Raw genomic sequence first — 12,497 nt, 5'->3', positions numbered from 1 at the left:
TTCCTTTTCTTAGGGTGGAGCCGCACCAGCGGTAGGCGAGGGGAGGAGAGGGGAAGAGCAGTGCGATGCAACGAGAAGCCTGCGCTGCCCGCGCGTTCCTCGGGAAGAGAATAAAGCGGAGAAGAGGGAGGACGCCAATGATGGTGGCCCGTCCACCTGTGCGGGTGGTGTTCGTTGTAGGTGTAGCGCGCATGCACGCCAGCAGCAGCGCTGTTCGTGCGGCGCTTCTTGAGACAGGAACGACCCACGAAAACATGATGGTCCGTGGACCACGCAGCCCTCAGACAGGGTCAGCTCTGTGCCTCGTCGTGGAGGGGGGCTTGTGCCTTTGAGGTGCTTCTATGGCTCGCTTTTCGCACTTCAGTCCTCCACTTCCTCTGATAGGCTCTGGCTTTTTTCTTTTCCTCGGCCTTCGCCCATAGCAAGCATCGCAAGTCGGGCGCGGCACCGCGGCAGCATCGAGGGAGGGACAGAGGTACGGAATAGGGAGCGAGGCACTCGACACCCGCGCCCATTGCCCCGCGCTGCCCCACCGTCCAACAACAGATGCGCGAACCGAAAAGAATTAGCGAATCCGCCACCGGCCCCGCGACCACGCAGGCGCCTGAGAACGCCAAGGGAAAGAGAGAGTGACGGAAAGTGTGGAAGAAGTGCCGACAGCAACACCATCGAGGTCGCGCGCCACACACGACTGCAAAAACGCTCGCACTCAAAACGCGCACAGCTCCCCCTCCCCTCCTGAACCTCTGCTAGCCCTTCTCCACAGGCGCGAGCCGCGTCGCGCGCAGCGCCTCGGCTACCACAACGCGTGTGTCCTCTGGAGCAATGACACCGTCGTCCCAGAGACGCGCGGTGCTGTAGTAGCATGACCCCTCCCGCTCGTACTTCTTCTTGACTCTATCCTTGAAGGCAACGACCTCGGCCTCGGAGGCATTCTTCAGGTTGCGATTCGTCAAGGCAAGCACCGTGGCCGCCTGCGTTCCGCCCATAACGCTGATGCGCGCGTTCGGCCACATGAAAAGGAAGCGTGGCTCGAAAGCGCGTCCGCACATGCCGTAGTTGCCAGCTCCGTAGCTGCCGCCAATGATTACTGTGACCTTGGGCACCGGCGCTGTAGATACGGCCATCACAAGTCGGGCGCCGTTGCGAGCGATGCCGCCCGCCTCGTACTTCTTGCCCACCATAAAGCCAGTGATGTTCTGGAGGAAGAGCAGCGGTACTTTGCGTTGCGTGCATAGACCGATGAAGTGCGCCCCCTTCAGGGCGGACTCCGAGTAGAGGATGCCGTGGTTCGCGATGATGCCTATCTGCATTCCCTCGATGCTTGCGAAGCCGCACACAAGCGTGCTGCCATACAGCGCCTTGAACTCGTCGAAGCGGCTACCGTCCACAATGCGCGCTACTATAGCCCGCACGTCGAAGCTCTTGACGACGTCTGAGAGCATGTCCGGGATAAAGCCGCCCAGCTCCTTCGGGTCGTACAGCGGCGGGACCGGCTTCACATCCGTAGGATTCCTCTCCTCGTTGTACTCCTTCAGGTTCAGGTTGGCCACCGCGCGGCGCGCAAGGTATAAAGCGTGCAAGTCGTCAGTTGCGTAGTGGTCCGCCACGCCGCTGACGCGGCAGTGCACGTCAGCGCCACCAAGCTCCTCCGCCGTTACCTTCTCTCCGGTAGCCGCGAAAACAAGCGGCGGGCCACCGAGAAAGATAGTGCCGTTGCGGGCCACAATGATGCTCTCGTCCGCCATGGCCGGCACGTAAGCGCCGCCTGCCGTGCAGCTACCCATTACCACCGCAATCTGCGAGATGGACTTCGCGGACATTTTTGCCTCGTTGAAGAATATATGACCAAAATGCTGCTCATCAGGGAAGACCTCGTCCTGACGGCTGAGGTTGGCACCGCCGCTGTCCACGAGATAGATGCAAGGCAGGTGGTTCTGCGCCGCGATCTTCTGCGCGCGCAGATGCTTCTTCACCGTAATGGGGTAGTACGTCCCGCCCTTGACCGTCGCGTCGTTCGCGACAAGCATGCAGCGAACTCCATTCACAATGCCGACACCCGTCACAATACCGCCGCTGTAGCACCTCTCGTACTCCTTCTTCTTGTCATCCCAGTACAAATCCCACCCAGCGAGCTGCGAGAGCTCGAGAAAACGGGTGCCGGGGTCGATCAGTCGCTCAATGCGCTCGCGCGCGAGCATCTTGCCGCGGCTCAGGTGGAGCTTGCGGGTGCGGTCGTCCGCCTCGAGGGATAAGACCGAGACGCCCGCCTTGGCAGCCTCCTCCGCCGACACAACGCCGCCGGCCTGGACGTACCGCACACGCGCGCGCAGCTGCTGGACAAGGCCCTCCATGCGCGCCATGTTCTCCTGGAACGTTGGGTCAGACGTGTCGGCGGGAAACCGCAGCGTGTTTGGAGAATGCGACGTGGAGCGCTCGTAGTCGATCGGGTGATGCGCATAGAGGCGGACGTAGTCGATCCCCACTCTATCGTCTGTGGCGGCAGGCTTGAAAGTAGCGGCAGCGGCCGGAGTTGCTTCGGCGCACAGATCCTCAGTCGCTTTCGCCTTCTCTCCCCCTCCAGCGCCCTTTGCTGGCGGATCTGCACTGGTGCTTTCAGAGTGCCGTGAACACCACAGCGCTGGCGTGGCAGTGGCGGTGCTGGCAGGGGCCACCACCGGCGTGGAAGGGTGGCGGAGCAGCGCAGCCGTTCGAAGGCGAACCGTGTCAACAGGACCAGCAGTGATACTGGGCCGACCCGGCCTCCCGAGAGCGCGCATCACCGACGTACGGAACATGTCGTCTGTCTCGCTGCGCCGAGCACGTGCACTGGCTCTACGATTCGGTGAGAACAGTGCCTACGCGTGGGTGTGCCTTTCTGCAGATTTGCACACACGCACACAGAATCAGGTCGAGAGGGGGGAGAGGAAGCAGTAGGCGAAGGCACTGGCGGAGACGAGAGGTCAAAACGAGCTGTAAAAGGGATCAGTGATGAGGTGGCGCAGACCGCTGCTCACACGCTCTCCTCCACCTGTCTTTTATTATATCCTCAGCGTTTCGTTGGACGCCGCACTTATGAAACGAGCGTGGCTGAGCTGTTCTCTCAGTTTTTGTTGCCTCTTCTTTTCCAAGGGAGTAAGGGAAAGAGAGAGAAAGTGTGGGAAGGACAGATGTGAACGCGGCCGCCGCCTTTGCATTCTTCTCCCCCCTCCTCCCTCCCTCCGCTATACGCTGTCTGTCTCAAGCTGTGCAGCAAAGGGAGAGAGAGAGGAGGGCGGAGGAAAGAGCGATCCGGACGAGCACGGCGCATAGCGGCACAGATGGGTGCCGAAACGGCTGGTCGTTGTAAGCGCGGAGATGACAGAGAGGGGGTGAGAGGCGAGACTGACAGGCAGCCCGTAGCCTCAGCTTTTCTTTTCGAAAGCACTCCTCGTCTCGTGGCAATACGTGAAAAGGGAAGGGAAGGGGGGCAGCCTGCAGCGAAAATTGAAAGGTGAACGAGACGCGCAGCGACGTGGTGACGGCAGACTAGCGAGCAGATCGAGTCAGCTTCCCCGGCAGAGGGAGGCGAAGAGCGTATATGTTTAGTGCGCACACCTCCGCTCTCTCCCTTACTCCGGTCCCGCCTTCGCTCTCTTCTCTTGTTGGCCTTGTTGCTCATGTACGCCGTTACGCAATGATATTCGCAGATTGTGCCAAAATGGAGGAGGGCGAAGGGGAGTGTAGCCGACTCTTCCAGCCCGTTAGTGTTGCGTGTCTGTGTATGTGCGTATAAAAGGACAATGCAACATGAAGGGTTGGGGGAAGACGAGGGACGGAAGGGTGACACACGCATGGGAACAGAGCGGCCGGTAGCCGAAGCAACAATGACGGCGCGCATGCAGGCCTCCTCCACAGAACAGTTTCGCCCTAGCATGCACATTCACGCCTGCGTACAGGAGCATGTGTGGAGGGAGAGAGAAGAGATTACGGTCGACCCCGTACAGCGACGCTACCCTTAACCCCCCCGCCCTTTGCGGCTTTCAAAACGCTTCACACAGAGGGAAAAAAAGGGCAGCAGGCCGCATAGTAAACCCATGCGAAGCGACACTATATGATGGACCGGCCAGCAACATCTGTCAAGCTTCGGCACCACACATTTCCAAGCTGTGCCCGTCTCCCTCCTCTGCCTTGCGCACCTTCCCCAGCAATGTCCCGTCGCCCGGCTCTCTCTCATCGATTGCAGCACGGCGTTCGTGATTGCTCTGCTTCCTTGACAGCTTGCGCCCTCATTGGCACGGCAACGATTGCCGCATCCTCTGGTGTCCCGCACATGCTGCTGGTTGCCATGCAATCCACGAGAGAACGGCAGCGACACGAAGCGCGAGACCCACCGCGAGCACGCAACGGAGGATACACAAACGGCCCACTCCTCTCCTCCTCAGCCTGTCGCCCCCTCCGCCACGAACAGCTTCGCAGCTGCACGCATACAGCCACGGCCCGCACGCCTTGCATGCACGGCAGCGGCGCCCTCGTCCTCCAGGGCTGCACCTCTGCCGTCGACGCGGCCCACGCGTCCACCGGGCTCGCCCTGTCCTTCACCGCACCCACCCCCTCGCACACGCGCTGCGCCACACGGGCCTGTGTGCCCTGCTCGGCAGCGGTCCAGGCGCACGCCGGAGAGGGGGGGCGGGCGAGGGGGGAGGCCGGCCAGCCCCAAGCCACGACCCTCTCAGACCCTGCAGCCTGCCCATGCGCCCCTCCCGCGCCTGCGCCCCGCCGCCACGTCCGATAAGGCACGGGGACCGCCGCATGCGCCGCGACAGGCACAGCGCTGCCGCGAGTCGGCGGGCGCAGGGGCCTGTGCAGAGATCAGCGCCTGCGCACAGGGGGTCGCAGCCTGTCGCCGTGGAGGCGGCCATTGTGGGCGGGGGAGAGGGCAGCCACGGGCACCCAACGAGGGAAGCCCCATGCAGCGCTGGTAAGCGGCGCTTGGCCGCGTCCCTGCGTGCAACGCAGAGGTTTCGCTGTTGGCTGTGTCGCTCACCGAAGGCGTCGGTCTGCACTCTGTATGGCGCATATGGCTCCATGAGGCACCGACTTTCGGTGATATGCCCTCCTGGGCGTGCGCTGCACTGTGGCGCGTCTGCCCTCCCCCACTCCCTCTCTGCGGAGGATGTCAGATGCGGAAGGCCATCAGCAGAGAGGACGTGGTGATGTCGGGGTGCCCTCTTGCGGGCCACACGCTGCGAGCCCAAGCGCAATCATGACGATGAGAGGGCCGTGGACTGGCCCCTGTAGAGCTCTGCCGGCAAACGACACGACTCCTCCTTGACGAAGGGACCTTAGGCGCAGCGATCGTCCACGAAATTTATGCAACGGCGAGTACGTTGAGGATCTGCGTAAAGCCTCCGCGGCCTCAGCACGATAGTACTGTGTCCCGCAGAGTCGAACGCGCGAGCGGCGCTCACAAGCACTGCCCCTACCTTGGTGCCTGTCCGGCGCTGGACCTCCGTGGTGAGGAGCAAGTCCGGGGCGGCTGCGGTGGGGCTTCTCTTCCAGATGGCAGGGGCAGCCGCTGCGAGATGGCCCGTTTCAGCGGCTATCACAGGCTGCTGTGCCAACGTCGCAGGGGGGGGCACGGCGCGGCATCAACAGGCCTGTGCGGCATTCGGTGTGTGTGTGTGGAGGGAGGGGGGGCCGACAGTCTCCTCTTTCCATGCCGTAGCGACGCGGCTCGTGGCGATGCTTCGGCAGCATACGGTCACCCGCGCTCACTTGCCGTGCGCCGAAAGGTGCTCTGACACTCTCCAAGTGGATTTCGCTGGGGCCTGAGGCGGAGAGTCAGTGGACGTAGCGGTATGTCTTCTCCAGCTCTCCCACCATGAGCGGGTTGAAGAGGTGCGTTGCCAGACCAGGCCTCAGCGAGACGCAAGGGGGGGCTACCGTATGCCGTCTTGCCTTCTACCACCTCCTCACCAACGCGTGTGTCCCCTGCTTTCTCGAACTGAATGGCGGAGGTCACCCCTTCTCATAGCAGGTGTACGCGTTTTGTGCGCAAGGTGAAAGGGATGATGAGATGTATGGCTTTATGCGCGTCCGAGAAGCAAGGAACGGTAGGGGCGAGGGGGGTTGCAAGATGGCAGTCGTCCACCAAGCTCAATCCTGTGAGGATCTTTGATGCGCAGATCAGAGAAAGCGAAGCATCGGTTACCCTCTCGAGTGTCGCGTCTGTTTGCGTCAGCATTGGTTCCCAGAACGGTCTGGCAGCGGCTCAACACGACGGAGCAGCTTTCCTTGAAGCCATGGCTGCGGCTCACCGTTAGGTTTAATCTCGTGTTGCGTATCCTCAAGTGGCCTTTGGTAATTGTATGTGTGTATGTGTGGGGGGGGGGGAGTAAGAGGGCCTCGGCGGCCTGCACTTCCTCCCTGGCTCAACTTCGGGTTGTCGTGATGCGTGGGGATAATGGGCAAGCACTCTGAAGCCCGCGCGTCTTCGCGCCTTTGCCGCTGCCGTGGGGGCGGTCTTTGCCGATCGATTTCGCTACGGGGGCGCGTTGCAGTTTCCAGTGCGCCTCATGAGACGACTATGCTGGCGGAGCCTCCTCATGCCCTCCCCTCAGCTTGAGGCCATCAGCTTCTTTGCGCAAGCGCCCATTCCCGGTGCCGTGGTGATGGTGTTCAAATCATGGGTGAAGCAGTCAAGCACCGGGGTGGGAAGCGCACAAGGAAAGGGAAAAAAGTAGCGGCAGTGGTCAGGGAAGGGGGAGGAAGGAGAGGAGGAGGAGGAGGGCTAATGGGGTTCTCGCCGAGAGCGGAGGCGAGAAGATGGGGACGACGGCTCCGGGGAAGAAAAGGCCATAGTGGGGAAAAAAGCTTTGTGAGGTCACAACGAAAGAGAGAGAGACGCGGCACACCCACACAAGCGAACACACCGCCAAACCCATTGATATGCGCCCATTCGCATACGCAGCTGTCTTGGCGTGTATGTGTGTGTACTCTCTCTCCATTGGCTTCGTCCTCACCAGCACCGCTCCTCCCGGGGGAAGGCGCAGAGGTCCTCTCGCCCTGCGCTTCGAAAGCTCACACGGGTGCAAGCGGGGAAAGGCAAAGAAAAAAAAAGAAACCCTCCGTGCGCCAGCGTACTATTACGAAGGAGCCAAGTCACGGGGCAACGTGAAGGCGTTGACGGCTGTGCCAGTGCGCCCTTCCGATGCGCAGCTTCTCCTTCCACCGCATTGTGTTTCCGCCGCCCCATCCTCCCCCGTCCGTGCTCGAAAAGCAAATGAAGTCCGTAATGTTGGGCGCGCGTCTAAAAGTCTTCGCGCACCCCACCCCCCTCCTCCTCCTCCTCGGGGGGGGAGCCTCCGAATCACGACAGAAAATGTCTGACTAGAAACGGAGGACGCCTCTTGGATATGCGATCGAAGGAGGATGGACACTCAGAGAGCGCAGTGCTTCTGCCACGAAGGTGATTCGACGAGTGAGCGCGCGCCTGTCTGTGCAAAACGGTGTGTGAACGGCAGAAGTCATCGTCGATGGGTAGACGACGAAGTACGTGTTCGTGTTCCTGAACCTCTTCTCAGCACCAATGGGGCCTACGCGCGCACACGCCTCTGCACACATGTGCCACTATCACAGCGCACGCAAAGGCAAGAGCGCGAGGAGGAGGCGGCGCACAGCTGACTCAAGTCGGACAACTATGGCTCTCTCTCTGTTGCTATTGCACCGGCAGCCTATGCCATGATGTGCCGCTTCTTGCGCGTTGCTCTAGTGTTTCACTCCGTGTTTCGCTTGGTCAGGCATCCCCCTCACACCTTCATCCCCCCTGACGCTCTTCGCCTCTCGTCTGAGGTTGTCGCTCCCCTGTCCCCTTCCAGCCGTGAAAATTAATAGATAGATGCTCATCGACCCCTCAAGCGCAAGGGCACACGGGAATTCTCCCCCTCCCCTTCGCTCTCCTCTTCTCTGCTCTTTTCGCTTTCATCGATCGCATCACGCTGAAGCTTTCGCAGTGGACACCATCAACGGCCATCCCCCTCCTCCAAGGGTGCCCGTCATTTAGTCATCCTACCGTCCGAATTCAGCGCTCCGAATTCGCTCGAAATCCTTTCTACCTCTTCCACCTCCACCACCACCACCCGCTGGAGATGAGGAACATACAATAGAAAGGGCTTCAAGAGGGAGAGAGAGAGAGGGAGACAGAAAAAGAGGGTGCGGAGCGACGAGCCCCGAGATACCGGATGCGTCCAAAACGTAAATGCCCCCATTTCTTTTCCGGCGGCTTTATTATCCCATCATCTTCATGTATGCGCCTGCCATGTAAGACGCTTTTTCCATGGCGGGTGCGGGCTCGACAGAGGCGGCGGCGCCTCGCGCGCTCACCCCCACACTTTGCCGCGCACGCGCACGCAAAGCTGTATCACTTCAACAGATAGAATAGAAGGGCCATGATGGCAACAACCGCGCCGAAAATGACGCGCAGCGGAATAATACCTTCGCCGCCTTTGTAGCGCCGCAGATCTTCGCGCTTCGTCTCCGACCACTTCGGGGCCGGAGTCGATGCCTTCTTTTCCGCCTCCTTGCGCATCTCTGTCTCCTGCGGGTCGACGCGGCCGATAATAAAAGTTTTACTCTTCACAAGCGCCGTGCTCGAGTGCCCAATGCTCTCGAAGCTGTTTGTGATGTCCATGCCGGCCATGTCCTTGATGGGGTCAAAGCCGCCAGGGTGCTCGTGCAGCCACTTGCTTACATCCAGCACTTTGTCGTACATCACCACCCAGCAGTCCTCCTCCTCCGTGTGCTTGGCGATCTCGGACCAGGAGTATATCTGTAGCTCATTCTGTGACATTGTGAAGAGAGCGCGATAAAATTATTTTGATGGCTACTAAGCGTGTGGGGGGGGGGGGGGTGCGCGCCTCTACTTGAGTGTATGTCTCCTTCAGTATTCGGGGAACACGCCAGGCCGCGCTCACAGTATGAGAGGGAGAGAGTCAGGGGCAACTAAGTGGATGGAGAAGCGCAGAGGGTGAACGGGCCGCCGCCGCCGACAGAGAGAGAGACGAGAACAGTACGCCTGAAAGCACGGGTGCGAGTCGCACCAGCAATGGGGGAGACAAGGGTACTCTCTGTAGACGATGGAAGACACCGAAGTGAGACGGAGGCGGAAAAGGTGAGAGGGGGCAAAATCAACCTTAGCGCACAGGAGAGAGCAACTCCGCTGCTGCTTTCTTTGCTGTCTTCTACCTCCCGAGCGTCCTCTGCGCGTGTGCGGGCGCTGTTTGAGGATGACGACGATGTCCAACGAGGAGATTAAAGAGGATGAAGCCGGTGGCTGAACACAGAGAGAGAGAGCCACAGACGGTGCCGTTCTCCGTCACAGAGATGGGCAAACGTAAATAATAGAATGTGCGTGAGCGCTGATACGTCTGTGAAAGAGAAACGGCACGTCAGTACGTCGCTCAGAAGGGGCGAAGCAGAGAGAGCGCGCGACAAAATCGGGAGAAGGGGTGCGAAGGGCAAGCAGGGTGGGCCATTCAGTGAAGGAGAACACTCATCCGCCCCACCCTCGCCTCACCCCGTCGCCCCAGCTGGCGCGAAGAGGTGGCCTCTATCAATGTACACAGCATCTCGCGTAGGCGTGACAGCAGGTGGCATAGAACGCAAAAAGAAAAGCGGAACAAGAGAGAGAGAGACAGAAAGAAGCTGCTAATGTCGCATGGTTTCGCCCCTGCGTTGAACTGGCGCGCCAAACGAGTGCCAGAATCGGCAAGGAGGATGCATAGATGTGCTCCACAGCTGTCACCGTGACAGACTCCAAGGCCCACACCGGCATACCCTGGCAGCGCCCTCTCTCTCTCCCCCTCCCTCCCTCGCTCGCTCGCTCTCTCCGTCCCCGCCCCCCCCCCACTACTACTACTCTTCCTTGCCTCGTAGTGTTGAGTTCTTTGGTAGAGCATCGAGAGAGGCAGCTCAGTCTGCGGCAGGTTTTTGTATGTTTCTCGTTACCCTTCAGCATTAGAGCAGCAACCGCACCTCTTTCCTTCTTCCCCACCCCTCCTCCTCCTCAGCGTCGAGAGGGTCGAGAGGAGCACCGCCGTTTTCGTGCGTGTCTGATATATAAATAAATATATATATATATATTTATTTATATATATATTTAAAGATTTATGTGTATTGCCCAGAGAGTACAACGATGCCCTGCCCATGAAAGAGGTGTTCTGTAAGGTCTGCGGCTCTGGAGGCCTCGCTGCTGACCCGGAAGAGGGCGAGCGTGTATCGAGAAGAGGGCATCGGTTTGGGGGGGAAGGAAAACAAACGGAAAACAGAGCACATACGCAATGGTCAACGCTATCCCCGCTGTGAGGCTCACCAGCTGAGCACATAAGCAGACAGCCGAACGCAGTGACGCCGAGTACCGGGCAATGAGGGAAGGGTACCGAGGAAGGAATGCGAGGGCAAGAAGGAGGAGCGCAAACACGCACACTTACACGGAGCAGGTGAGAGAAAGACAAGCTCGTTGCTCCCGGTCTGTCGCTCGATGTTGTGTGTGTGTGTAGGTGCCTGCCTTGGTGCCTGTGTATAATATGCCCGCTTTCCCTTATCCTCTCTTTCTCTCCTATGGCTCTCTCCTATGCTCCCTTGGATGCTACGGTAGGGAAAATTGAGGGGGACAGAAGAAAAGGGAAAGAAAGGGGACAGGAAAGCAAGCAAGCTCGACGGGGGGGGAAGAAGCACAGGTGCCCAGGAAAGTAAGACAAGAGGGAGGCGGAAAACCAAATAAACGGCATGAGAGCGCCCCAAAAAGACGAGATGCGGAGAGCAGGGCAGCCCTGGCTGAGTTGGCGGCGTCTCTGCCTTCGCGCTTTATTTTCGCCACACTACGAGGCCGCCTCGTCTTCTTCGCCACCTCCTTTCCCGCTGTTCCCTTCCCCCCGGTCCCTTTTGCGCTAGGCGAAGAGTTTAAGACCAGGCTTGGAAGGCAAAAAAAAATAAAGCTTCGACCTCATCAAGGGAAGGAATTGGGAAGAGAGGAGCAGGTACGCTTAACGAACGTTAAAAAAGGGGGGAGGGGGGAAATGGCGTCCGTAAGTCGAGATGATGACATGCCACACGATGCGGCATCTCATGAAAAAAAAAAGAGGGAAGGAGATGAAAGGCAAAAATAGGGGTATCATCTGTGGTACTCAGAGGTACAGCTGCGGGTACACGCCTCCCCTAACACGTGTACATATACATACGCCACTCGAAAAGAAAAAAGATCGTCAGCGTCATCCCCGCCCTCCCATCCTGGGCGGCCGCACGTGACAGGCGGAAGTCCAATGAAAAAAAAAAGAGTTGAAAACGCAAAGGTTTGTGGGGACAGCAACACAGCATGAACCCGGGAGGGAGAGAGAGGGGGAGAGAGAGAGCAGCGCAGCACTACACCGAGAGGGAGAGGAAAGCGGGGAAGAGGAAAAAGTCTAGCGAGGATGGAACGAAATCGGTACAAGTAAACAACACACGCATCGGACAAGACGAAAAGGGTACCAAAAAAAAAGAGAACAGAGAGAGAAAAGGTGGAGGCCGTGATCCAGTACCAAAGCAAGAGACAGAAGAGCCAGAAGAAAAACAGAGCGCAATATTGAGCGCCCCTTTCCTCGTTTCCTTCCCTTGGGTGGCGTGCTTCGCTTTCTCCTCTTCGTACTCTCTGTGGTGGATAAATGTCATGCCGCGCGTGCGGCCGTGTGGATGAGAGCTGCCGATTATTAGAGACGAGAGGTGAGGCAGGAAAAAAAACCTATGAGGGAGAGGGGGAGAGGGGAATGATCAGCACGACGCGGCAAAGCTAAAAAAAAAGAGAGAAAGAGAGAGCACGGCGTAAAAGCCGCTACGCCCTCTTCGAGTGATCAGCAGGAAAAGGCTTCACCATCAGCTATCAAGAACGGAAAAAAAAATAGGTCCACCAGGCAGTACCCTTCTGCCCACATCATCGCGGTCGAAATTAGCACACGCACATACACACACACGCCTGGATGCGTACATCCCATGGGCGACGTCGGCGCTTTAATCGTTTCTTCAAGAAAACAAAAGACGAGCAGGCGATCGGAAACCTTAAAAGCAAAAAAGCGGAGCAGCCCCATCCGCTAATTCGCTTGCCACCGGACCTCTCCCCCCTTCTGCTCCCACGATGCCACACATCATTGGGGATAGAGCGGGGGCATCAGGACGAGAAGATAGGAAGGCACACCCCTCCGTGCGCGACATTTCAGGCGCGCACGACCTGCTCTCTGCGCGCGGCTCACAGACCAGCGACAGCCGGCACGTCTGCGCCGTCCACATGATGGGCGAGGGGGTGCCAGCATGACTCGAGCGCATCGCCCCCCCCCATCCCTCGGCCTCGCTCTGCCCACTCGCAGGCAGCCTGCACCACCTCGAGAAGCGCACCAGGTGGCGACGGGCATGGGCCGTGCGGCCTCAAGACGACCTGCGAGGCGGGGTGGGCAGAGTGTAGGGCAGAGGCCGAGCTCAGACAGCTG

At 59.3% G+C, this 12,497-nt stretch overlaps 2 protein-coding genes across 2 annotated transcripts; both read right to left on the bottom strand.

The window, feature by feature from the left end:
* Positions 1–749: 749 nt before the first annotated feature.
* On the bottom strand, positions 750–2,798 carry LSCM1_06572 (uncharacterized protein; the record flags this gene model as incomplete). The annotated part of the gene is made up of 1 exon (XM_067323989.1): positions 750–2,798. One exon carries the CDS (start codon positions 2,796–2,798, stop codon positions 750–752), a length of 2,049 nt encoding a protein of 682 aa, XP_067180530.1.
* A 5,603-nt stretch (positions 2,799–8,401) lies between these two features.
* On the bottom strand, positions 8,402–8,830 carry LSCM1_06571 (uncharacterized protein; the record flags this gene model as incomplete). Its single annotated transcript, XM_067323988.1, has 1 exon — positions 8,402–8,830. The coding sequence occupies one exon, from the start codon at positions 8,828–8,830 to the stop codon at positions 8,402–8,404; it is 429 nt and encodes a 142-aa protein (XP_067180529.1).
* Positions 8,831–12,497: the final 3,667 nt, after the last annotated feature.

Source organism: Leishmania martiniquensis, chromosome 11, assembly GCF_017916325.1.
Source record: "Leishmania martiniquensis isolate LSCM1 chromosome 11, whole genome shotgun sequence".
Taxonomy (NCBI): Eukaryota; Euglenozoa; class Kinetoplastea; order Trypanosomatida; family Trypanosomatidae; genus Leishmania; species Leishmania martiniquensis.
Note: the sequence above shows the minus strand (reverse complement) of the source record. Positions and strands in the feature narration are given on the sequence as shown.